This window comes from Athene noctua, chromosome 7, assembly GCF_965140245.1.
Source record: "Athene noctua chromosome 7, bAthNoc1.hap1.1, whole genome shotgun sequence".
NCBI lineage: Eukaryota > Metazoa > Chordata > Aves > Strigiformes > Strigidae > Athene > Athene noctua.
Genome location: NC_134043.1, coordinates 25,024,610 through 25,052,571, shown reverse-complemented (window position 1 = coordinate 25,052,571; position 27,962 = coordinate 25,024,610). Strand labels below are relative to the sequence as shown.

The following is a 27,962-nucleotide window of genomic DNA, read 5'->3' as shown; positions in this document are numbered from 1 at the left end:
TGTTAATTAAAATATTTAATGTAGTTTTTGATAATGCTTTATAGGCACTTTTTTCACTAATAACTGGAATTTTGACCAAACATGTTATTTTTTTGTCGATATCAATGGAAACCACTGCAATTGTCAGTTAATGTGGAAGGCTTGTTTTCTCTTGAATTTCTCCAAACCTTCCAGGCTTATAAAATCTCAGTTATAGATACTAAATTTACATACTTTTCAGTACAGCTACATAGGTGTAATATTACTGCATCTAAGTTTATGCTTGGCTTGCAACAAATATGAATAACCTTAATTATCTCTACTTTAGAGAAGATTAATAATTCATTTTCATTATACTATATTTTGTAGAGGAGAATCAATTTAACGTGTATTACCACAGAGCTCCCATATGTTTGAAAATTAATAACCAGCAGGTAGTTGAGAGTTTGCCAAGCTTTGCAGAAATGACCAGTCTTTCTACAATGATTGCTTTTGATGTTTATATTAATTACTGGTGTCCATAACAGCATGAGAACTAAGATGGTTGGTTTGAGTTATTAGTAGGCAGGTAATTGAAGTTGTTCTTGGAGCACCTTGTCATGTTTCATTCTGGGTAACTTTAGTTAAATTTTTGCCTTGTATATTAACTTCTAGAAGCTTTTCATATATTGGTGATACACAGGTCATGAAAATTTGGTCTTTTGAATATAGGGCTAAATACCTGTTTGAGTGTTAGCCAGGTATTCACAAAATTATTTTGGAGTTTTAATTTTATTGCAGATTATATCAGTGCTCCACATCTTTACTTCACATCTGTCAGATGTTGTTCATTCAGGTTTTTTTAGGGAAGTATTGGATCTTCCAGGTTTTTGTGGAGCTTTAGGAAATACATTTTGCCTGAACTCCTCTTTGGACAGCTTTACCAGAGTCTAGAATACAAAGCACTAGGTCCAGTTCATGTTGCACTGAATTTGTTCTGCCTTGCTGCTGTGAGGGTTTACTAAGTCTGGATTCATGCTTGTTGACAGAATACAGGAACAACTTGGGAATGCATTCACTGATTATCTCCTGATTTCAGTTCTCTCACTTGTGAAAATTAGGGTTATTTTAAACATTTGCATTGAGCATGCAACTTTTTTCTGCTTATTGAAGAGTTGTAAATTGTAGCATTTTGTGATCAAATTTTATTGTGCTTGTAAAGATTAGGACAGTCCATTTAGGTCAATTATCTAGTATTGATGAGAGGTGTTTTGAAAGGCTGTGCTTGCTAGAAATATTGCAGCTTTAATGACAAGATTAGTCTCATTCTGTGTGTAGCCCTTTGAGGGCACTGCTGAAAATGTTTGATTCCTGTAGTGCTTCTGATGTTTGCCACAGAGGTTGGAGGTTAGCTGTACATGGCATTCAGCTTGAAGTTTACCACAGTGTAGCATATTCTGCCATAAGTTATTCTTTCTTTGTTGCTCTAGTCTGTGAAGGTTAAAAGGTAGAAGGCTTGAGATGGTAATTGCTGTCAATTACATTTAATGCTGTATTTAAACTTAAAGTCCATCTTGGATCAGTTTATCAAATAGTATTACTTGCTCTGTTGTCTTTACCTGTGTATGCTGTACTTAAGAGGTACTTATTATTTTTGTGTATATGTTTATGAAAGAGTATCAGTTGTGTTGGAAGGGCTGTGCATGTCCTGGTGCTGTCCCCAGCTAAGGTGCTACAAGAAAGGTAAAGCTGCTCAGAAGACAAGATTGAAGTTGACTGTTTTTTCCATGGTATCTTTCAATTAAATGTCCTTCTGAACTAGTTCAACTTGCTAACAAACTTCTCTTGCGAGTCCTTTATTTGAATTCTTTTTAAAATCCTCTTTTCATCTTCAGACAGTGGATTTAGTTTGCTTTACCTGTTAGCTTCCTCTTTGTTTATTGGGCATTATGCGGGATTCTGTGAAACATATCTTCCCAAGAAAAACACTGGAAGCATACAGCAATTTGAAAAGAGAATTGAAGGCTGCATCTGTGGTCACTAAAAATATTTTTTTTTTAAGCTATGCCTTTTGTATATCTGTTTTTACCAAATATACTGATAATAGCTACAAGTCAGAAATCTTCCCTGAGAAAACACTGGTCACTTCTTGCATCTTGAGAATTTTACTTCAATGGATTGAATATACTCGATTCTTGAATGGCTTCACATTACCATATGCTCATCTCAGTATGAAACCTGCTAATACTAGCTGAATTTTTTCTGTCTAACATTAACTATCTTGAGCTTGATTAGGACTTTTGCATTATTACAGGTAATTTTGTTGGGTTAAACTGAGTTTTATCTGTCAGGTTTTCATAATTTGTCTTCAGGTGGCTTGAAGCTGACTGTTTTGCCCCAATTTCAATTACCTGAAAGGACTGGTTTGTCCTACTCAAACATCATTTTTTGTGGCCTTTGAATGTAATTCATAATGGTCTTATGGAAATACATTTTAAGTCTTCCTTGTTCATCTCATGTGCTCAATTATCTCACATTCAAGACTGTCTGGTATCTGTTTGTTGCAAGTACTGTAACTTAATACCTCCTGTGCTTGTGTAAAATGTCTCTTGGCCAGGAGCATGGCCTTGGGAAGAAGGTTCATATCTAGTTATTTCAATGGTCACATCTGAGTGATTCAGACATAGTTCCTTACCAGATCATATTTTGCTCGTTATGTCTAGTGTCTCCTGTTTTAAGGCTGGAAAGGAAGTAGACATAAGAACTTAAAGCTACATAAATGGAAACTGGCAGCTTGCAGTGGTTTTGTATGATAGACCATATGTTTTAAAACTTTGTGGAAGGACAAGCTTGTGCCACTGGTCTACTTTAACTGCCATTGTGAACAGAGTGCCAACTATTACTGTCACCTGTTGTTAATGGAGTTTTATTTTGACAGTAGTTCATTAAACACATGGGACTCATTGAAAACTGATACCTTAATAGTGGCCCTCTGGTTTCTTTGACTAAGCATAAATCTGAAAATATCCAACTTTCGTTTAAATGTGGGATTACTAAAATGCCAAATGGCTGGACAAGTTTAAACTGAACAGACACTGAGGACATGCTCATTCAGTATAATAATTAACACAGAAACCTGTGGGTGCTTCTTTGGTAACATCTTTACTTCCACTGTTGTAATTAATTTTACCAGATTTATTGGCATAAACTTGAAGTGTTGAATATGCAGAGTTGAGAGTGTACGAGGAAAACTCAAGGTTGTTGTTCTTTGCTTAAAAAGCCTCTATTTGTGAGTAACCATTAAATACTCTTTAATACCTTTAGTTCTTTAGGAATTACAAATTTAATTACATATCCAAGGTGTAAAAGTAGTGATTTTATAAGATTATAAGATAAGGGAGCAGAAGAGAAACTTTCAGCTTGTGGGTGTAAATATCTTTCAGCTTTTCTAGTGGACTAAGAAATGTGGCCGTGTGTATTAAGTAGGTGCAATTATTTTATTATACTAGTATGCACAGTGAAATATCATATATAATAATGTAGTTGAAAATAGTTTTGACATAGTTTGTGTCTTCCTAGGTCTTCATCCTCCAGGTCCTCCTTTAGCAAGACCTATTCTTCCTCGAGAAAGAGGAGTTGTGGATAGAGTTATTGAATATTTGGTTGGCGATGGTCCTCAGAACAGGTAAAATGTTGCTAAAGGAAATACCTAAACACTTAAGAGATACAAAGTTTCTTAACTTTTTCTTTTTCCCAAGTCAGAAGTGTCAAGGTTAAAGGAATTGTAAATTAATTTGTCTGAAATTTTCAAAACAAAATGGTCCTTTCTTAGAGCTTCACCTGAAATCTGTAGGAAAAATGGTAACTTTTTGACAGAATTAACCTCTACTTGGGTGGTATTAGCCATGTGATACAAAGAGAAAAATCTGTGCTCAAATGTGTGAATGAATTATATTTGTGAACTAGAAAAAGTAATTTGGTTATTTTAGCACTTCAGCTTTCAGATTATTTCAGGACTAAGCACCATTATAAATGCTTTCAGATTGCTTTCAGAACTGTTCAGGCATATCAGGACTCCGATGTTAACAACGGTCACTTTTCATATTGACTGTATGCTAATGAAATATAAACTTAATTTGGGGGTTATTTTCTTACAATGATGATATTAAAAATATGTTCAGCCATGAGTTTTAAATTGTGGCTAAGAATATTTCACTGGTTTTAAACCAACTTAAAAAACTTATGTAATGTATAGGTTTATTTTGCTTTAAAGAATAATTTACCTGTGGAAATGACCTTTTTAAGCATAAATATCTAAGCTGTTAGTCGATATCTAAGGTAAAAGGAATCTTGTGTCAGTGTGTTATTACTTAGAAGTCTGTAATTATATATTATTCATGTTTTCCAGGTATGCCCTTATATGCCAGCAATGTTTTTCTCACAATGGTATGGCTTTGAAGGAGGAGTTTGAATACATAGGTAAGAGCTAATCTGTGGCAGACTGTATTAGTAGGCTTATGTTTCATAACTAACATGCATCATACTTCATTCTGGTTGCAGTTAAGTACTTAACTGACACTGTGAAATGCCACTTCATATGGGAACAGTTTTATGGTAACTTATTACTCTGTATCTTAAGATTCACTTCAAGACTTAGAGAAGTGCTTTATTGCAACCTTCAGGCCAAGGATTTTATGTGTAGAAAACTATTCGGTAGAAATAAGCCGCCTCCAATACATCCCTGAGAATTGCTACTGGCTATGAATGATTCTCAGAAGGGTTTTATATTGAGAAACTATCTGACATTAAAGTGTGCCTCTTTTTTTACCAGAACTTAAACAAAATTTTGCTTTGGCAAGAAGATCTTGGGGAGGTATCGGAAAAGGAGTGGAAACAAGCCCTAGGGGGCTATATGTGAATTTATGGCTGACAATAACTTAAGACAGACACAGGTCTTTATTGAACACAGATGTTTTATTTTGCCTCCTTTCTACCACAAGTGTAAGCCTGATGCTTAAGAAATGAGGGAACCTTAGATAAATCTTCTATTCAATTTTTGTTTTGCTTGATTTTGTGAGTAAATATACATCATTGTAAGAATAAGCTGATCGTTTCCTATGGAACCAAAGATATGTAGTCTGTATGTCAGCTCAAGTGAGTTCACAATTCAGTTGTGCAAGAAATTGCCACTTCCCCCCTTGTCTGGGGGGGTGGGGGGTGGGAATATGCATTTAAGTGATACCCATTACTACTCCAGAATAAAACGGCCTTTTCTTAATTAAGCAATACTGAGGCAGAATACTCCTCAAAAAGCAGAGTGACACATACCTTGCAGAATCTATAGCATCTCCTTACTCAAAGGGTGAGGAAAGTGGCATCTTAAGGGGAAAGAAAAAAAATCATTTGTCAAGTTAATTCTTTTGTAGGAAAGAAGAACAGCATGTGACAACATCTGGTGGTACTGAATTGTGTTATTTTGTTCATTGTGGTCAAATCTTTCACAGTGGTGGGCATTACTCATAAGTGCAGCAGAGCTGAAAGTAAGCAGGTTTTTAGGAAGCAAACTATGCTGAAGTTAAAAATGGAGCTATATGGAACAAGTTGGGTAAATTTGATGGAGGTACTCTCAGGTACTGATTAGTCACCTAATTCTTTGGTTTTAGTGTATTGGACAGTCAGAATGTAGTGTAGGAATAAAGGTGAAATGTGCAATTAATTAGTGAGGCTACTTATTGGTTGTGCTTTTGTGTAGCATTTAGGTGCGCCTACTGCTTTTTCTTGAATCCTGCAAGAAAGACTAGACCTCAGGCCCCACGACTTCCAGACTTCAGTTTTGAAAAAAAGCAATCTACAGAACTGCGATCTGAAACTGAGCCTCTAGAACCTCAAGAGAGAAAGCCCCGTGAGACTCAACAGATAGAAGGTATGTGCTAATCTCACGAAGTCTGCTATTTTTGTAATGTTTAATGAAATCCTCCCCTCTCATCTAGCTCTGTTTAGATGAGGTTTTTTATAAGAGTAAGAACAACTGAAGAACTTGGGCACTGGAACAGGCTTCATAAGAAGGTGGTCAGTGCCCCAAGCCTGTCAGTGTTTTTTTGGACAGTGCCTTTAATATGCTTTTAACTTTTGGTCAGCCCTGAATTGGTTGGTCAGTTGGACTAGATAATTGTTGTTGGTCCCTCCCAGCTGTAATAGTGTAGCCTATCTTGACTTTGTAGTGGGTGCAGCTATATTTTTTTTTTCAGTTCTTCTTGTCCCTGCTTTTAGCTTAGCTTGTTGATACTATTGTCTTCTATCCTGTACCCTAAAATTTCTTCATATTAGGCAATATGTCTCATGCAAATGATAGCATAAGAGAATTTTTCACTGATAAACAGGTAGCACTGTAAATTACAGAAACGGTTAAGAAGGGAATATGTCCCGAAGTGGTTAACTTTCACTGTGTTCAGCAGGTCATTTGATTGAGGTGTGTTGGAATTTCTGCCTTTGTTCCTTTTGCTCTTTTCCTCAGGGCAGGAAAATCTAGTAAAACTGCCTTGTTTAATTTCAGGGAGTTCAAAGACAAATTGTCAATTTTAATTTAACATAGTTCCTTTTGAGACGTTTTATGGTCTGCAGATACAGTAGGCATCTGGTGTGCAGCCAACAGGAAGATATTCAGTGTTTAGAAGTCTCCAAAAATTATAATTTAAAACCAGAGAATCTCCAGTTAGATGTGCTATTGAGTACTTGATGGGATTTCCCTGTTTGAACAGGGATCATGGGGGAAGCTATTGAATAGTGTACAGCCCTGAGATTCAGGCTGGAAACTGTGGGAAACTGTCAAGAGTGTAACAGAAGGAACGTTTCTGCTTAATTATCTTTAACAACGAATACAAAATGGTGCTGGTCTTTACTTTTTGTCATGAGAAGACTGCATGAGACCTGTAGGGAAGCAGTAGCTAACTAGCTGTGTTTGGGTGTGGTCTGATGCAGGTGCATTATGAGGGAAACTTGGTTTTGTTTCTTGTGCCACAGTGCTCTTCATTAAAAGTAGTATTAAGACTACTAAGTATTTCAGTAAGACTGAAATCAGCTGCATCAAGTGAAGACGATGTGAATGTCATCTTTGTCCTCAAATGCTCTAATCATGTTTTCAGTGGATGGAGGGTAGGTTGGTAGCTTCTTGATTACTTTTAAAGTTGGAAGATTCTTATGGAAAAGACATAATTTATTACCAGGATCTTCAAAACTCTACTTATTTTCCTCTGAGAATCAAATGGGGAAGCCTTTAAAGATGGATATTGAGCTCTTGGAGGTGTGTGTCTTGAGGGCTTCTGAGCATTGTCCATAACTGCAGGTTCTTAGAGGTTTTGGGAGAGGGGAGTGCTGATTAAGCTGGTGGTATCATTGAAGGAAATGTTTATCAACTGTGCTGTTAATGGGTCTGAGGTGCTGAGTCAGTTTATAGATGTTGTAAAAAATATAAAACAAGAATTAGTGTGAGATTTTCATCAGACGCTTCAGATGCAGGGGTGACAATTCTACAAAATAACTTGCTTTTTTGAAAGCAGAATTTTATTGCAGAATTTTATTAAGTATTTCAGGGTAAAAAAAGGATGCTTTTATTGCAGTAAATGTGATTTTTATCAATCTATCTTTAACACTGAAAATTACTTGGGTTTTGTTGGTGTGGTCTTGTATCAATGTGTTGCCTTATTTAAAAATGACAAGAGACTACTGTGGGGTTTGTTCCCTGGTTCTCTTTCTGCTAGGTAGTGTTTGGTGAAATTTTTCAGAAGGGACAATAACAGTATACTGACTCTTGGTTTTATCTAGCTTAAATTTCTGATCTTTTCTGAATATTTCAGCTTCAAGATAATAGAAACCTTTGTTTTGATAATTACTAAGCAGCCAGAAAGAGTATCTGTTAATATTTTACATAACTAATATCTGAGAAATGTCTTGTTGATGTAGAAGAGGCAAGTGCTACCCTATCAGTTTGTCACTGTGTATTAACTGCCTGTGACTTGCCATGAAGTAATCTCTTATGAATGAGAAAATATAATTTTCAGTAAATCACTTTTTCCATCAGAACCTTAATTTGAAACATAACTGCTTACAGGCAGTTGGGCTTTGTTAATAAATGAACATATTCCTTGATTGTAAGTTTAAGGTATGAAGCTATCATTGAGGTGTAGCTCTGGGGAAGGCTTTTGTTCACTACTGTCATAGCTGTCATAGCAGGAATAGAGAATATCTTCACTTACAGATGTAGACAGACATTAACATCAGGAAACCAACTTCACAATGTTGGCGCACAATGTTGACAACATTGGGAGATCCAGCTCTTCTGTAACTCATTTAAACTGTAGCTGTATAGCTTGAAGAAACTGCAACTTAATGTGATACAGAAGTGTAATAAATATTTTTTTTACTAGTGAGCTACTTCTACTAATGAGCAGAGCATGAAGCTGAATCTTTTTCAGTTGTGTGCTCATGCAGTGACAAACATGTTACATGCGACTCCTGTGGATAAGAGATCTAAAGAATGGTTATGGGGAGTGCTGTTGGCACTGAACCTTGGATTTTTTTTAATCCTCTGTAAGTATGGAGTTATCAGCTATCAATCTGATGCAGATTACTGGCATAAATGGCCTGCTTCCCTGTTCAGCAGAGTAACTTGGGAAATTTTTGTACCAGAAGAAAGCAATTTGCTTCAGTTCTTTTCTTACCTTTTTATTAAATGACTCATTTTTTTGTCATCAAAGGCTAGTTGGTTCTCTTATGTACTTCTCCTAAAACCATTAATGTTTGAATCATATTGAAAAAGCCAACAGGAACCACTTTTATCATCTTGCTTAATTTTACCTTGCCTATATTAGGTACTGTTACACTGTGTTCTTGATTCAGGTTTAGCATTTAAAAGTGTTTTTAAGGTTGAAACAGAACTTGACTGTGGCAGCGTTTTGTGGTGATTATCTGGTGCTAATATTCAGAGGTCTTTGTTAGATGCCTTTGAACTTCAGATTTCACCATGGTGATCAGCACTTTATGGAGACAGTTTCCTGTGTTGTCTCCAGATTTTTATGGAATTCCTTGACCATCTTGATGAAATATTTTATAATGATTTAATGCTCTGTCACTTCTAAGGATTCTTGGAATACAGCAACTACTAGTAAGTTTGAAAGGACTTCCACTTAAAAGGCAGATGCAGAAACTTGGTTTGTTCAACAGAAGGGTTCATAGTAATGCTGTCCTCCAGAAATAATGCTGCTTCAAGTGTGTGCTTATTTACAAATTCTACCAAAAGTAGAACTTGGCTCTGGGCAAGTGTTACAGATGGTGCAGAAGCTTTGTGTAAGCATAAAGCTGGTTGAGGGCAAAGGACTAAGAAATAAGCTTGGGTATTTGTTCTGGTCCGAATGGTCTGAGTTCAGTGTTCGGGTTTTTTGTATTAAAAGAACTGGACTGAGGACATTTTCTGTTTCAGAGATTTGGCTTGCCATTTTACCAGATATGCTCTGCTTTCATAGGACAGCATGACTACACACTATGTTTTTTGTAAGCCGTTGTTTCCTTTTCAAAGATGTGAGTTTATGCCTTCTGTGCTCTTTCCTTAGTTCAGCTAATGGCTAGAATTCAGTGATTTCTCAAGTAGATGTGGGTCAACTCACCTTGAGTTTAATGACTTGTCAACAAGTTCTTTTGGTTTAAAAATGTGTTATGTTTCCAGTCTACCACAATTCATTTTGAACAACGTAACTTGCGTTTTTGGTAGGACATAAAGGGTACAGGGAATCAAATGCTCTGCTGTTGTTTGGCATTTTTGAAGGCTTCACAAATAGCTCTCTATGATATCAAAGCCATGAACGCAGACCACTCTGAAGCACGTGTTCCTTAAAGATATTTCAGACATGTAGCACTGTGTGAAAGTCTGTCCTGATGGCGAGCTGCAGTAGTGAAGAAAACTTGTCCCCAAAGTCTTGAAAGTACAAGTAAAGTGGCTGTATTTTAGTGTAATTATTTTATACCATTTTTTGTCAATTTCTGCATGGTACACACACATGTTCTACTTTAATAGTGATATAGTATTGTGATTTCACTGTTTATGCAGTAAAATATTCTCTGCAAGAAGAAGAGGGGTAACTGACTACTTAAAATATGAAGTACATATGTATATATGCTTTCTAAGTACTAAGCATTCAGCAGGAGTTTTGGAGGGGGGGAATGGAACTGCTGGAGCCATGAGCAGGCTTTTTAAAGTTGCACTGATACAGCTCTTTAAACTTGCCTCAGGCCAGCATAGGGCTGTTTGCTGCTGAATTCATGTATGTGTAGCTGTATTCTTCAGTTAAATCATGGATTAAGTGTTAAACATCAAGGACATTAATATTCTTTTGTCATCTTTTAAAGTTCATAGTCAGAGTGGTCTCTTAGCTACTGCTCTTACAATGACTTAAATCATGCAATATTGAGATCAAGTTGACTTCAGGCAGGCTTTCAATTAATTGGTGTATTTAAAATGGAATCACTGTGTATGGTTGGTCATGTTTATAGTTGGACTTACTAGCACCACTTACTGTGGTTGCCCTGAATACTTACTTAAAGGACATACTCTTTAGTTGCTTGTAACCTTGTCAGACTTAATTATTAGACCAAAAATTTCCATGAAAACTTGTTTTAACTGTATATGTTAGAGAGTTTTAAGAGTTTAATGAAATTTCATCAAGAGCAAGATGAAAGGAAAAGTAATATAATACCTGACAGTTTTTTTGTAAAGTGTCTCCATACCTTTTAGCAGAATATAAAAACGAAAGCAGCATCCTTCTCCTGTTGCTTTGAATACAGATAGTTAAGACATGCATTCGATCAGGTTTTCTCCTTTTCATTAGAAGCTTCTGCTTGATTCTGCTAGTGGCTGATTGTCCTTGGGACTGTCCTCAAACATGTTGTTGATGCATGGCATCCTCCTGATCAGACTGAATGAATAGTATCTTTACCGTAATAAGACTTAAGAACGAGTCACTTCTGCAGAGTGCTAAGCATCATTCAGTTGAGGACTGCAGGACTGAAACTCTGTAAATAAGTAATGGTTGGGCTATGCTACAAATGATTTTTGAGAGGGCATGGAGTTGTCTCTTCACATCCTATGCTTCCTTTGACTTGTGCCTGAGCAGCAGATTTAGAGAAGGAATGTAACTCAAGTGTGGAGGGACTGTAGCAGGAAAAGGCACAAACTTATTCATAGAATTTAAGACTGAAGAAAAAATGCAGAGATGAGACAAAGAAAACTGACAGTTGGGAGATAAAGATTGAGCACAGGCTGGGATGGGATCAAGATGGAAATTGAAAAGCAGGAAGGGAGAGTGGGATAGTCTGGAAAGAAACTGGGAACGTTAATTTGCTTGGACAGAAATAGGAGGATTGAGCATCTGACAGATGGCTCCAGAGAAATTTTGGAACAAGAAGCCAGGGCAGATGTTGAATAGTGTGTGATTGAGAAAGCAGGGAAGGAAGCTGAATCAGGAGGTAGGCTGGTTGCAAACTTGCTAAGATGGAAGATCAAGTCAGGGGAAGAAATGGAGAAGCTGGGCTGCACTGAACAGTCTGGAACAGGCTATATGGAGCTCTGTGTGGGAAGACAGGTCTCAGGTTCTTGATGACAGATAGCAGTTGTACCAGGTCTGCTGGATAAGGGTATGCAGCAGCTACTCTTGACAATTGTGACCCAAGAAGCCAGAGCAGTGGTTCTGAAACTTTCAGCCCTGCTTGATTCTGTGAATAGCAACCTGAAGCAGTCTGCTTACATTCATACACCCAACATGTTTTGATAAATACGAAGTTACAAACATTTGATAAGGTTAACATTTTTGAGCTGTAACTTTGCATCAGTTTTGCAAACTGTTTGCCTTCACAGTATGCCTTAATGCCATATAGTATTGACTAATACTAGTCAATAAATAAACCACTGTGAATAGTACCATTCTACAGTACCTTTGTGTCATTTAGTGAACACTTAATGTTTAGTTTTTCAGTGCTTATGCTTACTTCAAAATGTGACTACCTTGTATTTCTCATATGCTACTGAAATACTGTTGTGAAGCTAAAATTTACTTCTTCAGAGGTAGTACTTATGATAAATACTTTTGACCAATCTTCAAAATATGCCTATTATGAAAGAAACTCCCTTTCCAGATTGTGAGTAAAGATATTTCTGTGTATCCTTCCTACACTTCCTGTAGGAAGATTGAGAATACACAGTAATATTCTCTGGCTGTCTCGAGATGTGAGAACTAAATAATTCTAATCTTTTTTTCTGATTATCTGGCTCCTTATGTTTAAAGTAGTATCCACCAGATAGTGTTTATATTCTGTGTACAGATTGAACTCTTACAGAAAAAGCTATACAGTTGGTAAAACTTCTGTTAGCAAGATAAAGCTGAATTGCCATCATGTCTTATTTCTGACACTGTCACATTAATGGGCAAGGTTAGAAAGATTCTACTGAGGGTGAACATATACAAATAATACATAATATTTTTATAGTGGGATCTGAACTCTTTTCTGTAGTATTTTTTCTTAGATTTTACAGGTTTACCTGTGACTTCCTTGTTAAGAAAAATAAGAGGTTTTAGCAGTTGAGAACTTCATGTGGTGACTGCTCAAAACCTGTGTGTGGCTGCAAAATTTTCTTTGCTTTTTAAGAATATTAGCTGCCTCCTTAATTTCTTGAGATGGTTATTTCATTATTTTCACTTTCACAGAATCTGAAGAAGACATGGCCCAGATTGAGACAAATGAAGCTGATGATAAAGCACCAAGTCTTGAGCAGCTAAATGATAAGATAGCTGAAGAAGTTGAAAAAGAAGCAGAAAACATTTCAACATCTGAAGAGTCTATCTCGGAGTCTATTTCAGCTGAACAAAGTGAAGAATCTTTAGGGAAAGCAGAATAAAGTACTCCAAGTGCCTTCTGTAGCTAGATTTTAGCTTTGTTCATGCCTGTTGTTACTATTCAGGTGAGCTTTTTTTAATGGTACAACTTAAAAATCTCGCTTGAGCTTAAACTGCCTCAACTGCCACAGTATGTCAAAGCTATGTGTAAAAGTGAGTATTGTAAATTAAGCATGTGTCTTTAAGTTAGCACACAGAATGTATAGTGCGTTGAAGTCTAACAGTTGTAGCCATTGTTCAGTTTGCATATTAAAAAAATGTAGATGTATAAGCTTTTCTAAGGGTGACCTATAATTTGACATCTCTTTAGCTGTCACACATAAAGAACAATTACTGGCAGCAACTGACCTAGTAAGTTTGGTCTAGTGAACTTAAGATACTTTTTAATGCTTCCCTGTTAAAATGAATTGAGTACATTTTAAATACACAGATGTTTACAAGCTGAAGTGTCATCTGACATTTGACTTAAGCATATGGAAGTGTCATTACAGTGGTGTTAATGTTATTCATTGTCTAAGTTTTGACAGAATTCAGTTTAAATGGCACTCAGATAAATGGCATCTGCTTTGGTATTTACATTGCAGATGAACCAGAGGCACGTACATACAAAACTGTTTTGTGTTTACATAAAATATAGAAAGGCTCTGCACTTGATTGTACTTGAATACAAAGCACTATTTATACCTGTACAATAATGACAAGATATAAGTGAATTTTGTGCCTTTGTGTATTTTGTTAAAGGAAAATAAAGACCTCTAGCAGCAATGCTTGCTTTGTGATTCCTAAAACTGAAGAGAATTTCGGTTCTGCTGTATGCATTTATTCTACAGTTGTTTTGTGGAAGGTCATAAGGAATACGACACCTTTAAAAGGGCCATGTCTATATGTAGCTAAGGTAGCTCTGCTAGAATAGAAACAGATCCCTGATCAGTAGTGGAAGTGCATGTGCATTTGCCAGAAGACTTTCCTAACTGTGCCTAAAGACTGTTGATACTATTTATTGTTAAAAGTTACAGTGAATATTTGCTGCTGGATCGCTGGAACTATACTTTTTAAAATTGTATATCTTTTCAAGTTAAGACCACTTGTTACGCATTTCCTGTTAAATGTAACAGTTGGGAACCTGGGCTAGAATTTTTCAGGTACTAGAAGTGAGGTACCTAAATCAGATTTTTTTCAGAAATAAATGCTGACTGTGTTTAACTCGATGGATTTAGTAGTAGTTCTGACAAAAGTTTTATTGTGTGTGATGTTCTCTGTGTATCTCACAATATGGCGGGAAGGGGAAACTTCAAAACATTTTTTAGCTGTCGTCTTGGTCCCAGAGTGAACTGGTTTTACAGTGTGAAGGCAGCAAAAAGCTAAATCTTAGTAGCTCAAAAGCCCTCTACAAGAAAAATGTTTCTAAATGTGACCTTAGTATCTATGTCTTTATATGCAACATAATTATTATGTGAACAGCAATGATTAATTTTCTTTTCCAAATATGTGCTTTATTTTCTGATTCTTTGGGGTTAGTTTAGAAGCTCAACCCTTGCATCAGTCAGAATCAAGTTTGGTCTGTATTTAGATAAATGAGGAAATTTGTATTTGGTTCACTAACTAAATTGTAATTTGTATTTTAATTAGTAGTCTTAATAGACAGAATTATAGGCATGTGATTAAAGGAGGACTTGCAGGTGCTTGGCTATATGTAAACAGTTACTAAAAATGTCTTGTGTGTGACTACCTTGGTTGGGAATACAAAGAAAACAGTCTCTTTTCCAAACATGTCTTCATGAGAAAACTACAGGGTACGAAGTGATAGGGGAATCCGTTCTTTAGTATTTTAAGAGAATGTATTTTATATTCTGGAACTTCTTTAAAATAGAAACGATGTTGCCTGAAAGGTGACAAAGCTTACTAATTATTTTGTAAGACTTTCAGATGTTAATCTCGACATTGCATTTTGTATCTCACTAATTTATCTGTTTAAAGGCTGATTTCTTTGGAGAGGAAAAAAAAAAATCACAGAATACTACAGTAATTCAGTACAGTAAGTTGCTGGATGGATTTACATTCTAAGCGATAAAAACAAGTAAAATTTGGCATTATGGTTCCTCATATGGGATATGAATGCATGAATTGTTACTTCAGAGGTTAAGTTTACTGTAGGCCCATGTATTATTTCCTTTTAAAAATTTGTATCTTGTCAGGCTTTTTGTAGAGTTAGTTTTAGGTCCTTCTCATGACAAGCAACCACTGAGCTGTAAAGCATATAATATCTACTAAACTGAGCAAATCTGTTGATATTGGAGCTATATATTAAAACTTTTTCATTAGCCTGGAAGATGTCTGTTTTCAGATGCCCTGCTTTTGTCAAGGAAACTGATGCTTCTTATGTTGTTGGGAATATGAATTTTTTTGAAAAAGGAGACTCAGTATCTGGTATGGTGTAGGCTGTTCTCCCAGCGTTCTTAAATGTGACATTAGCAACTTGCCACTGGAATGATTGATACTTTCTGTTTAATATGTCACTGAAGGATCAAGTAGAGACAGTCAACCTGATGTGAAAACAAATACTTGTTAAACCGTAAAACCTTAGCTTTGAGGCCTAAGATGACCTAGAATTTTTGAGGAGGGGAGGAATAAGTGAGTTTTAAGCACATGACACAGTTTTCCTGAAAGACTTTTATACTAAAAAAAAGTGTCCAAGCAGTTGTTCCCGTTAATTGCTTCAGAAGGCTTGAAAAAAAAATGTTAAGGATTTCCTGATATTTTGGTAGAGAAAGATCTATTTTTAACTTTCTGATTTTTCAGGGTTTTAAAGCAGCTATGGTAAATGAGGGTAGAGGGTTAATTAATCTGTAAGTGAATTCAGGCTCAGAGAGATACATATGACAATAATAGACTCTGGGCTTTCCTCAATTTACAGTAAGCATTCACATGTTACTCCTGCCAAGCATGTGTGCCCCAGTCCTGAGCAAATGTGAGAAGAGGGTTCTGTTTCTCCAGCAGCTGCTTCTTGGCTTCTGTCTATTGCAAGTGCGTCAACAGTGAAAGATGCCAGTCCAACAGGAATTGGATGAAAATCCAAAAATAGCTGTCATGGACAGCAGTAGCCATACTTAATCACATCTTTAACACCAAAAAACTTGAAAGTAGGAGTATGTAGAGCAAAAAGGAACAGCAGTTGTCAGTGATATTTAATCCAATTGCAGACTGTCAAAAGATGAGATGGAAGAAAGTAGGGGGACAAATACAACAAAAGCTGTGGTTCCATGTTTTGTTGTCTTCTGACTTCCTAGTGTGTACTTGGATCTTAATTTTCTTTCAGAAGTACTTAAAATCCTGGTCCTGTGAAAATCTCACTTCTGAGAAATGTTACACAAGTCCCCTTTTCTTTCTGTGGCCTTGATGAAAAGCAAAATTAGAGTGGGGTATTAAAGTAATACTTGGCAAACTTGTTGGTGCCATGTTTTTATTGCTTCTGAATAATTATGAGTAATTGCAGAGATCTCCTAGTATTCAAACATAATTCCTCCCTAATATATAAACTATCTGGGCTATGTAAAATCTGCCATGAAAGACAAATGAGTGTTCTAGTTCAAAATAAATTGAAATGAGTCAATTGGTCAAATTAAAGTTTTACTAAGAAGCCTGTAGAGCAGGGAAGTGAAGGAATGTTACAACAAATTCTAATACTTACTCTAAAGGAGAACACAGTTGACTCCTGACAGAAACAGATAATTTAGTGGATTCTTGCTATGAAGATGATTTGTCTCAAAGCTGTTCAGCCAATATGTACTAAAAGCAGAAGCTCACAACAGAAGGCAAACAAAGATGATGTGGAAGCTGACAGTTTATGGACTGGTCTAGAGGTTATCAACAGCATATAACTAGGAGTGCATATGGTTACCTTGAAATCAAGAACAAGAATGTTGAACTCCATGTGGTGCAGGAGTAGAAGCCAATGGAAGGTTTTAAAGAAAAGAATGACAGTGAAACAGGTTGGGGGGGTGGCATGGGAAGGGAGAGTGGCTTTGTCTGTCAAACAAGGTCTTAAAAGATAAGGAAGGTAAGAGCTTGAAAAATTTTTTCAGAAAATGTATCAAGGTCTGCTTTATTACTACATGGGAATACCCTCGGATAATATGTTCTTATGTCAGAAATAATAAGGATGCAGTTGACAATCATGTTGCAGAAACTTGTTTGCTTTTTAGAATTAATTCCAGAATAAGCAGTTGACAATGACTAGGTAGAATAAGACTATCTAGTTATTACTAGAGGTGATGGTAGCAAAATTGGTCTTACCCTTTTTATTTAAGCATAAAAGCTTAGAAATTATTTTCTACTTCTAGGATTAGTGAAACTATAGCAATAATTGATTTTTAACCTTGTTAACCTTCAAAGGCTAGGAAGAACACTTCTCTGGTGTATGGTTCTGAATTCGGCAGTATTTGTGCACTTGTAGATCTGTGGTGATGGATGAGTGAGTAGACTAGAGGAAGCTGTTCAATAGTTAAGTCTGCTATTAAAAACTTTAAAAGTCTTCATAAAGTCTGAACACACTCAGTACAAGCATAGCAGATGTAAAAGAAGTTCTAAATAAACTGCTTCTGGTGTGACGTTTTGTTAAGTCTTCCACAATGAGAAAGACTGTCCATGGGGTAAGGAATGGCCTCATGAATGCTTCACTAGAACAACCTTGATTCATTTTGCATCTTTAACAGATACTCAGTGAACTGGTCAAATAATTGTTCTCAAGCAAAATCTGTAGGCCCTCATTCCTTCCATGTCTCGCAGATTGTTTTTTTGCCTAACACCTCTAAGATGCTCTTTCCTGTCCAGTCACACGGTTAAAAGTTAGTGCCTCGGATCTTAGCATCCCATATTTCAGTTACTTTTTTGAATTGATAAATGCAAACCTGTCCAGTTTTCTGGTGTAGTGAACCTCTGAAATTTCATACATGTTTGTAGTGTATAAAAGAGACTATAAAAGACACATCCCTAATACAAACTAATTTAAAAAAAAGCTACAAATACATCAAGTGCATAAACACTAAGAGGAAAAGTAAGTTTTCTATGAATAAACTCAGACCAGAAGTTTGAAAAGTCCTAATTTGGACAATTTGTCTTGCAGGAGGCATTAGGTTTAAAATGGAGTTTTGAGAATGACAGGGCAATAGGAGGTTACTCTAATGGATTCTTTCTAATGGTGTGTGCCTTTCCTGTTTTCACTTAATGTAGTAAATGACAGGATTTGTGTGACAGTTCATGAAAGAGGTTTTTGACTGTTGTCAGAAAGTTTTGTTTCACTGAAAGGACAGTGTTTGTGCAACTGTTAATTACTGATCTGTGGCAGTGCTGCTCTCTTCCAGCATGTGGTCTTTAGGCGGAGTTCACAGGTCCCAAGTTTGTGGAGGGTGATGAAGGTGAGGAATTACAACAGAGTCTTTTAATGCTAATTCCTAGGGGGATGATTGGTGTCGAGCTGTTGGCTTCTGGGTCTTGGTACTTAGTAATGCACCAAAGCTGCTGTCAGAGGACAAACTGTTAACTCCCATCAGAAGTGTGCCATGCTTGAGATTGTATCTGGTAGTTTGCAGTTAAGTGTATTTCATGCTCTAGATTCTGGCTCTTTGGAGGAAAAGCATGGCATCCTGAGTAGGTGGGAGTTTCAGCACTTGGTCTTTACTAGAGGTTTGCTTACACAACAAATAGAATAAGTTATAATAGCATTTAACAATAGGAATTGCTACCCTCCAGCATTTTAAAAATAGAGTTGTCCCTTAAGATTGTGAGTCTCAAGGAATTTGACTTCTCTTCACCATTGCTTTTGATTTGTGAACCTCTCTGGGGTCCTGTCAGGTTGCATTCAATCTTTTCTCTGCAAGAATAAGACCTAGAGAGGTGTATGATGGGCAGGATAGAGAGAAGGGTTTTAAAATGAAATGTATTGATTATACAATAATTTGCTCCCAAACCATCGGGTTTTGAGATTAAAGCAAACACTTCTAAGATTTTTTTGATAGATTATCTAACTTGGCAACAGTGCAAAATCTAAAGCACTGAATCATAATATAACCCTTTCAAGGCTGCATAAAATCAATTTGATCATGACTTAATTTTTGCATGGAAGGGAGGGTCCCAACTGATTCTTGTAATACTAGGTATTTCTCACTGTAGTCACTGGGAATAAACCTACCTCAGGACTGCCTCTATACGTACCTAGCATTGTACTACTAGGATTCTGACTGAACAATTACTAATGTTTTTCAGGAGGGCTTCGTAAGCATTTGCCACTGAAATCGTGTATTCTGCTTTTGTTGTGACAAAAATAATTTGTAGAAGGGAGACTGCAACTGCCAGAGAGAAACACACGCAGCAAAATCTTGAAATAATCAGGCATAGACAAAAACAAGGGGTGCAGATACTGGAGATCTGGCGATTTTGGGTGTTCAATTTGTAAATTCAGATTAATCTCTAAATTTGTAACATATTGAAATAATTCTTTCTCTCTTTCTCTCTCCATTTTGCTGCCTAAATGAAAATAGAGATGCTGGATTTGTAGAAAACTCAAGCAACAAAGATCTTCCAGCTCTCCTGAAATGGTCTGCTCTCTAATTCCTTGCATCGCTTCAAAGAGTTCTACTCAGTTGATGAAACTTAATTTTGACTTTTTCAGCACACAAAGAAAAAGATTTTACAAAAACACCAAGAAAATTCATTTTAAGAAAACTGTTACAAGTGATGTTTTAGAGGAAATGTGAAAGTTGGTATTTCTTAAAGAATGTTTGTGTTTTTTGTATATTGAACTTTTATTTAAACAGAACCTTGTATCCTGTAGATCCCGTATATTTATAGTTCTTATTGTTGTAGTAGCCTTGTTATTGCATTAGTAAAAGGGTATGTGTGTTTACATACTATAAATAGTATCTTTAAGCAGAAGTATCATTTTAATCCTAGCTGTGGCCTTGACCGGTAGTTACATCACCTGCAGTTGAAACTCCATTAGAATCACTGGCAAAGATGTTAATTGGTGTGAATTCTTATGGTCTGATAGACTTCATGAAATGTCTGTCTTAGCTTTTCTACTTGTAATTCAGAAAATATTTAAATTTGTGCTTTCCGTTTGAAACAGTATTTTACCAAATGAAGCAAATTTTAAAGTATGAAATGAAATTGTGTATCTTGTTGTTGGAATATATGCTGCCTTTGCTGTGTATGTAACTTCTTGAGGAAAAACTTGATTCTGAAAAACCTGTTGAATATTTATCTAATCTGGATTATGATGATGGCTGGGATAGGAGCCAGGTTGCTCTTTGCATAGTTGTGATTTATGGTTGTAAGGTGATAATTCTGTTCGGTAGTTCATTCTGTGCTTGCTGTACTCAATCCACTTGGATTTCTTTTTTTTTTTTTTAAAAGGACCTCATATGTTATCAAAAAAGAATGAGGTTGCACCAGCTTCTTCAGTGCAGCCCCTGCCCCCCATTTGAGCTGGCATATGTAGGAAAAGAAAGTCGTTCAAGGTTGAGTAGATTCTGATAAGACCCATTTATCTGTGCTACAACCAATTGTGAGAACTAGCTTATGGCGTGAACAGCCAGCTACCCACCATCAAAGGTCAGGCTGGCATACGATTGCAAAATTTTGTGTGCGCAGTGAAGTAGAGGTATGGAAAACCTGCCTTGACTCAGTATAAAAAATCGTGTAGCAACTTCAGAGGGGACTCTGGAGTTGTGAAGATGCTGATTTTTGGCCTGCGATTCTGTAGACACGTACATTTCAGGGTGGGTATTACAGGTTTTATTGTGTACAGATGGTGATTTATGTCCTTATTCCTGCATTATTGTCCACAAGGTACTGCCCTGTGTCACAGGCCTGTATTACCTAATTTTTTCAGACTGTTTCATTTTCATTAGTACAGCTGCTTTAGCTTGTGATCAGTGTACTGCACCTCATTGATAATCTAAGAGAGTATTAGACGCACAGAAGCGACACCTAACCCTGTCAGACTGGCTTGATTGACCCCTCAGCTTCCGAAACATGGGTTCATTTTTTTAAAAACCCAAGTTAGCCCGACATCCATTTTCACACACATTCTGGGCAGTTTAAAGGTTGGTCAGAATCGAATATTGCTCTTTCAAATTTGATAATGTATGAGTACAGAACTGTGACCTTTGATACATAGTAATACATCAACATGACACGAGCAGTAAGTGCAGCAATTACCTTTACTACACTTGAGATTGTGTTTTAGTTCTCATCTTGTAAGCAATTATTTCAGGAAAAAAAGGAATGCCTCTGAGTTAAATACATTTTGCAAATAGTGTAAATGCAGAAATTAATCTTTGGGGACTTTTTGATTTACAGGTGAATGTTTTCAAATGAAACTTGGCCTTTATATTAACATTGGTTCAGTGACAGAAAGAAGTCTTGTGCCATTAACTTCTTTTACAATACTTTTTTCTGGAAGAGTTTCTTTAACCCTTTTTGTTGTGTTCTAATGTAATCTAAGTTCATATTCTGATTTACGGCTAAAACGTGATCCTGCAAGCAGTTGATGTGTCACTGTGTTCATGTTGCTCCCATGATAATACTTGTAAGAGTTGGTTATGTGCATGATAATAATGCAAGTTTACATGCCTGTAAGTGCCTTTCAGAACATACAAGAGTATCTCAGACGTACACCATGTATTGATTTAAAAGGCTATTTTAGCTACTCCAGCAATGTTTCATCTTTTTCCTGAGCAGATCAAGATACATTTGGTTTCGTTTCCAAGCCTTCTTCATCACCTGTTATAAATTATTGGGTAATGATAGTGCACAGCCACTACCTGGTAGGTGCTATAAAAACACAAATCAATACTCCTTGCCAAAGAGCATAAAACCTCAGGAGGACTGATAGCAGTTGTGGCTTCTGTTCTGTGGACTAAAAATCAGAATAAAATTACTGTGTCATTCTGAGCAAGCAATTGAGTAACCATTGAATGGTGACTTTCTATCAGTGCTGTCTGTCATGACTGAAACTCGAAGGAATAGCTTAAAGTAGAACGTGTAGTTCTAAAATATCTGCTTCCTCAGCAGCTGGGCACTGAGCAATGTCGGCGTGTTGGAGTTAGGCACTGAACTTTAAATCAGGAGCTGGGAAAAACCTTACTTTGTGTGATATTGAGGTGAAATCAACACCTTTTGGAATGGTTTTCTTTAAGCTATCAAAAATCTGAACCCCTAGTCCACAGTAACATTTTACTGTACTGGGACCCTGGTGCAGGAGGCAGATGACCCAAGTTGCTGCTGTGGTTTGAGGACTGAATGGACCCTGTCTCTCCCAAATCTGCCATGAACAGAGGGGCTTTCTCTTTTGAACTCCTGGCCATGGAGACTGCTGTACATACACAGGAGTTGCAGATTAATAATAAACCTAAAAACTAAAACTTTTGTAATGAAAGTTTCACAAAATGGAAGGGTCTCTCAACACATTTTCTCACTACTTTTCTAGCAACACAGAAAATTCTTGACTGTCTGTGGTGTCATTTGTTCTCAGGGAGGAAATGCAAAGCAAATATGTTAGATCATCACATAAATTACACCTAACCAAACTCTTGACCATACAAACTATTTTTGTAGAGCCACAAGGAAAGCGCTGTCTGGGGAAATTGTGCAAACATGTTTGTTGTTGCTTTCAACCTGTGCCATGTAAGGGCACTCGGGTGCTTAAGGCCTTCAAAATAAAAAAAAAGCCCTCAAGCTTTTCTGCATACTTTTGTTAAATTTTAAATGTTAATAGTACTAACTTATTTTGGAAAAAATGCCCAAACTACTTCTGTACAGTGTTTTCCATTAAAAATGTAAATAATGTGTATATGGCAATCTTGAGTCTGTGTTGCTGATTTAGCAGATGAAGGCAGTCACAGCAGCTCAGCATGGGAGTCTGTTTTTCCACTGAGGCTCTGTGTTTGTAGGAAGTTCCTTATGGTGAAAGGATGCCCTTGAGCAGGTAGGTGACTCCATGGGTAGAGAAGTGAGTGCAATTGTTACTTTGCTGCAAGTAACAGCAGCAAAACAATGGCAACCACTGTGTCATTGCATGTCATTATTTGTTGGCTGTTTGCTTATGCTGCACTTCCTACTTCTGGTAGTTACTTAGGCATCTTTAGGTCACTGTATATTGTTAACCATTTTTTTTAAAGAACCGACAACACTGGTATTCCCCAACAGTAGAATCCCTTTTAGAGTATCTGGAAAATATTTCCTTTCATATTTTGGAGAAGTGAGTGAAGGTAATTATTTTTTTTTTTTCCACCATTCCTACTACAGCAATATGACTAGAAGTATCTATTTTTCAGAATTGCTAGGATTTTTATGTTTCAGCTATTTGGCTACATATGTATGTTGCTGGGGCTTTTTAAAAGAGATGATGAATGACAGCCTTGTTGCAGAATATATTGTATTTTTAAGGCTTATCTTAAAATTTACCAGTTTGCAATGGTGAAATCCTCCTGGAAGGAGTTTGTTGGATTATTGAACAAATGGTGGGCAGCTGAAATTTAGGGACACTTAATGGAAAGTACTCAACTAAGACTGTATGCAACTTATTGTGAGTAGTCCTTATATATTATAATAAGGTGTTATGTTGATCTAGTCATGACGTCTGATTTATTTGGTTTTAAAATCTCAGATTGTGTTATGAGTAAGTGTAATGATTCTGAGAGCCAGAATATTGTTAACCATTGTGAACAGTACTGAAGGAGTCTCAGGATGTATAATGTGATAGATGCAATTTTGTTTGAATTTTTTTTTTCAAGGCCAATTTAATTTTGATTTATTTGCCTCATTAACCCAAGGATTCAGAAAATTGAATGCCACCTGAGTGAGGTATTATTAACACTAGTGAAATATCTTCAGAATCACTCCATGCTTATAAATTGGTCTTTTGAAAGCATTTTAAAGGCATAATGATACTGTAGTGAAAATGTACAGCATCATTTAAAAATTGCAAAATGCTTATTTGATTTCTGAAATAAGACTTAGTCACCTGACTTAAATATATACTGATCTATTATTTATGCTTTGAAAATAGAGCTGATAAAAAGCATAAGTGTTCTTGATATTGTATTTTGTCATATCTAGCTAAAAAGATTGAAATCCAGAGAAACAATTTTCTGAAGAAATGAAATAGTATGCCCTCCTGAACCCCTGGGGAAAATAGCCTCTCTGTTTGCTCAGAATATGAAGCAGTAAAACAGTATAAGTAAAACAGACAGCCCATGTCACATTCCTATTTGTACAGTCTGGAATGATGTTTTAAAAACATTTTCTAGTTATTTTTGATAAATAAATGGAGCAAATAACATCTGCAAACCAACCCTGCTGATGTAAGATTTTTCAGATCAGATTTGTTTGTCAGTGAAAGTTCAGAAAATTGCTTTGCAAAACTAAAGTTGTATAACTCCCCAAAATATGCATTAAAAATGTGCAAGAATATATCTTGCTCTCCTTTTGCCTTCCTTCAAAGAAACTAATACTGATTCTCCATTATCTTTGCTTCTTTGCTCAGAAGGTAGCTTGATAAAATTATTAAATATCAAAAAGCTCAGTAGCTAAACATAGATGTATTTATAGGGTGTTAAATAGCTGAACACCCATGCTGCTAGTGGGACATCCAGCTACCCTTTCAGAACTGTTTCCTGGTTAAAGCCTTGAGTTCTGCCTGAGCCATTAGTGGCCCACTGAAACTTAAGCTTGAGGGTTATAAGAGCCTTCCACAGGTGATGCATCTATGGTTGAGGGTATAAAGGACATAAGTTTGTTGTCTGGCTGTTGTTTTCTGTAGATTCTGCCAAAGGCTGGCACACTGAGGATGAGGGGAAGTTCCTCAATGTTTTGTGGCTTCCAGAAGTGTGCTCAGGATGCTGATGCCACTCTAATTTCCTTCACTGACGTAAAAGCTGAGATGGAAAAAAATTCCCTGTGCAGCAGAGTTGAGAAATCTGATGTCATGGGTCTACAAATGCCCTGTTGCCCAAGACTGGCCAAGGAAGTATGTCTGTACACCTCCCAAAACATTGTTTGTTGAGGGAGTGGGCTTTCAGCTGCATTTGAAGAATGTATGTCTTCAAGGCTCTCTTGTTATGCTTCAGACTTCTGTCCTCCAGAGAGTTGGTTAAAATCAACTTTGATATTTTTGTAAGGATTCTCAGTCAATGGACTCCATCTGAGGCTAAATTCCGTGATACAGCCAAAGGGTGCAAGATGCATGTATTTTGTAAATATGTGTTTAATAGTGACCAAAACCCATTTATTTTTATTTTTCAGCCTTTACAAAAATAATGATTTAATAAACTCTTCCCTCTGGATTTATACAACACTGGAATACTGCCTGGTATTTTATTTTAATACTGGAATAAGAAATGGGGTTTAGTAGACTAATAGCATTTAATTGAGTGGATAGCTCTTCACTGAATGAAAAAAGGCTTGGGTAGGCAGTTTTTGTCAGGGTCAGGGCTAGAATTCTAGAACAGTTAATTTTTCTGTTATGTTTGTATGTGTTCACTGTCATATATAATGATGGTGGTGATAACTGAGAACATGACACTTTGAATAATCTGAATGGATACTTCTGTACTGCAAGTATAAGAATTAACATGGTAATATTAAGTCCTAAAAAAACAAGTGTTACTAATCCACCCAAGATTCATTTCAGGTTTTTCTTTGATAAAAGGCTCAAGTGCTTCAATGCAGCATGATTTGTCTACCAGTAATTTTTCATTTCTTAATAACAAGGATATTATGTATAGCCATGAAGGGATATCACCATAATTTTATTGAACCTGACTTCATTGCATCATTTATTTCCTCAGAAATCTTGTTCTTATATGGTGTTTGTTCAAGTAATTGAGTTGAATTACTTGTTTAGCATTTTTGATAAAACAGTTAATCGTTTCTGTAACAGTTAGTTGAAAGTTCCTTGGTCATGGGCAATGGGTGTAATTTTCCATGCTAGGAGACCAAGATCTTAGAGAAAAGGCACTTTTCAGTGGTTTGCTTACTGTTTTTTATGCTGAAAGTATGTTAGGACTGGAAGTAAATTATTTTGTAATTATTGCTCACTGGAGTTCTAAGGAGTGTCTCTAGAGAACTTCAATTAAACAGTTCTGTTTTCACTGAATGAAAAAATACTGGGGGAGGGGAACAGGGAGAAATGAACAAGGCACCACAAAAATCCCAGCTAGTTTTTGGGTTACTTGCCCCCATATAGGGGGGAACATGATAAAAATAAAGTTTATAGTTTTTCTCCTGGAAGCACTTCATGTTGGGGCAGGCTGGCCTCTCGGATTTGAACCGACCATGTCACTTTTCTATCACACGCAGGAGCTTGTCCTTACTTGATAGTCAAGTTCTAGTTATGACTAATAAAGAGTTAGTAAGATATCTGTAAGATAAATTATACTAGAAAGGTGATATGCACTCTTAGAAGCAGTAGAAGCCAAACCCACTACTGTCTAAGACTTGATTAACTTAGTGTCTATCGATAATACTTACAAACCCTTATGTACATTCTAACGTATACTTAATCCCGGTTCTCCTTGGTGGCTCAGGTAACAGGCAGAGGGACTACAAATGGTTAAAGACCTGAGTGGCAGTGGAGAATCTGCAAAGGGTTTTGGTGGGTCCCATTTGCTAGTAACCTGTCAAAAGTGATTAAATCTTCCAGAAGATTTATTCTTGTCCACCCTTTGCCTACTTGCTGGGGGAGCAGAGTCAGAAAGAGAAAGCCTTGAGGCTGGGCAAATGCTGTTCAACAACAGCCAGAATATTGCTGTATTATCAATGCTATTTTAGCCACAAATCCAGAACACAGCATCAGAGGGGCTTCTATGAAAAAAAGCTAACCCTATCCCTTCCAGACCCTATACAGGCAGTTTTGAATTAATTTGGATACTCTTAGGAGGTTAAATATGGAGACAGCATCTGACGGGAGAAGGTTGGTTGCTGCCCATAGTTTCAAGTCAGCTGGCAAACTTCTATTAGGAGAAAAAACATAATCTATGTAAAAGTTACTGCAGAGAGTATCTTGGCCAAGAAATCACAGGAAGCTCTGGGAAGTGCAGTTACTGGAGGAAGAAGCTCTCATATGTCAACAATTACATGGTATTTGTGGTGGCTATTCTGGTATGAGAAAGTGTTTGCACTGGACAAAGATAACTTTCTTGCTTATCTTGCAGTGGGAAAATGCAGGGCTTGGCTCTTGTTTTGCACTTCATATAACTAAATTACTGATTTTTGTTGGAACATTTAAACAAAAACAAGCAAGCAAGAAAATCTCTGAAGACTGTTAACAGCAAAATCGATGCTGTGCCAGACTCAAGCTTCTCTGCACCTCAAGACCTCCAATGCCTGTCTGTGCAAGGTCAAGCACATCTGAGGAAGCTATGGACTACCAACAGCAGCCACTGCTGGCAGTGCTGCCTTACTAGCATGGAACAGAACCCCCCCAAGAGGAAGATGTGCCAGTTTTGCCTCCTGATGCTTGGCCAGTGTCCAGTTGCAGACTATCATGCCTTTGCAGTACTTTCCAGGAGTACTTATAAATAGTGTCTTAACATGGCAGAAGCTGTCTTTAGCTCTTAAGAACAGACAGCTGGGAGCTGCAAGGACACACACAGACCTTGCTGTTGCACAGCGCGTGTGCCCTGTTTGCAGCAGAGACAGTTCACCCTGTAGCATCTGGGAGTCTTCTGCTTTTCAGGAGCATGTGGCTAAGCCTGGTGCTGAACAAGTGCCCTTTCAGTTAACTCCAAAAGCTTGTTCCCTTAGCTTTCCCTTGGTTTGGATTTAGGCTTAAACAATGAGAGTGCCTAAACAAATAGACATCGCCCTTCTGCTCACCTCAACCTTGAATAACAAATGCATTGGGAGTGGAATCAACTGCAAGAGAGATGAGAGCAATACAGTGTGTACTAGGAAATGGAAAGCCCTATGACAAGGAAAAATATGTAGCACAGATATAAAACAGGGGTGTATATGATCAGCTAAAGTCATTACACTGAAGCAACTTCACTCCTGTCTTCTCTGTTG

General features: G+C 36.8%; 1 protein-coding gene across 10 annotated transcripts in view; it reads left to right on the top strand.

The window, feature by feature from the left end:
• Positions 1–25,240, top strand: part of LNPK (lunapark, ER junction formation factor) — a 55,000-nt gene extending 29,760 nt beyond the window's left edge. For 9 of the 10 annotated variants that reach the window (XM_074910164.1, XM_074910161.1, XM_074910159.1 and 6 more), the window contains 4 exons: positions 3,538–3,643; positions 4,367–4,437; positions 5,711–5,881; positions 12,708–14,288. In XM_074910164.1, the coding sequence (XP_074766265.1) occupies positions 3,538–3,643; positions 4,367–4,437; positions 5,711–5,881; positions 12,708–12,898 (539 nt within the window). In that variant the 3' untranslated portion in view covers positions 12,899–14,288. Of the gene's footprint in view, positions 1–3,537; positions 3,644–4,366; positions 4,438–5,710; positions 5,882–12,707; positions 14,289–19,432 lie in introns of those variants that run through there. The other variant, XR_012633905.1, reaches the window with a different exon arrangement.
• The last annotated feature ends 2,722 nt before the right edge of the window (positions 25,241–27,962 follow it).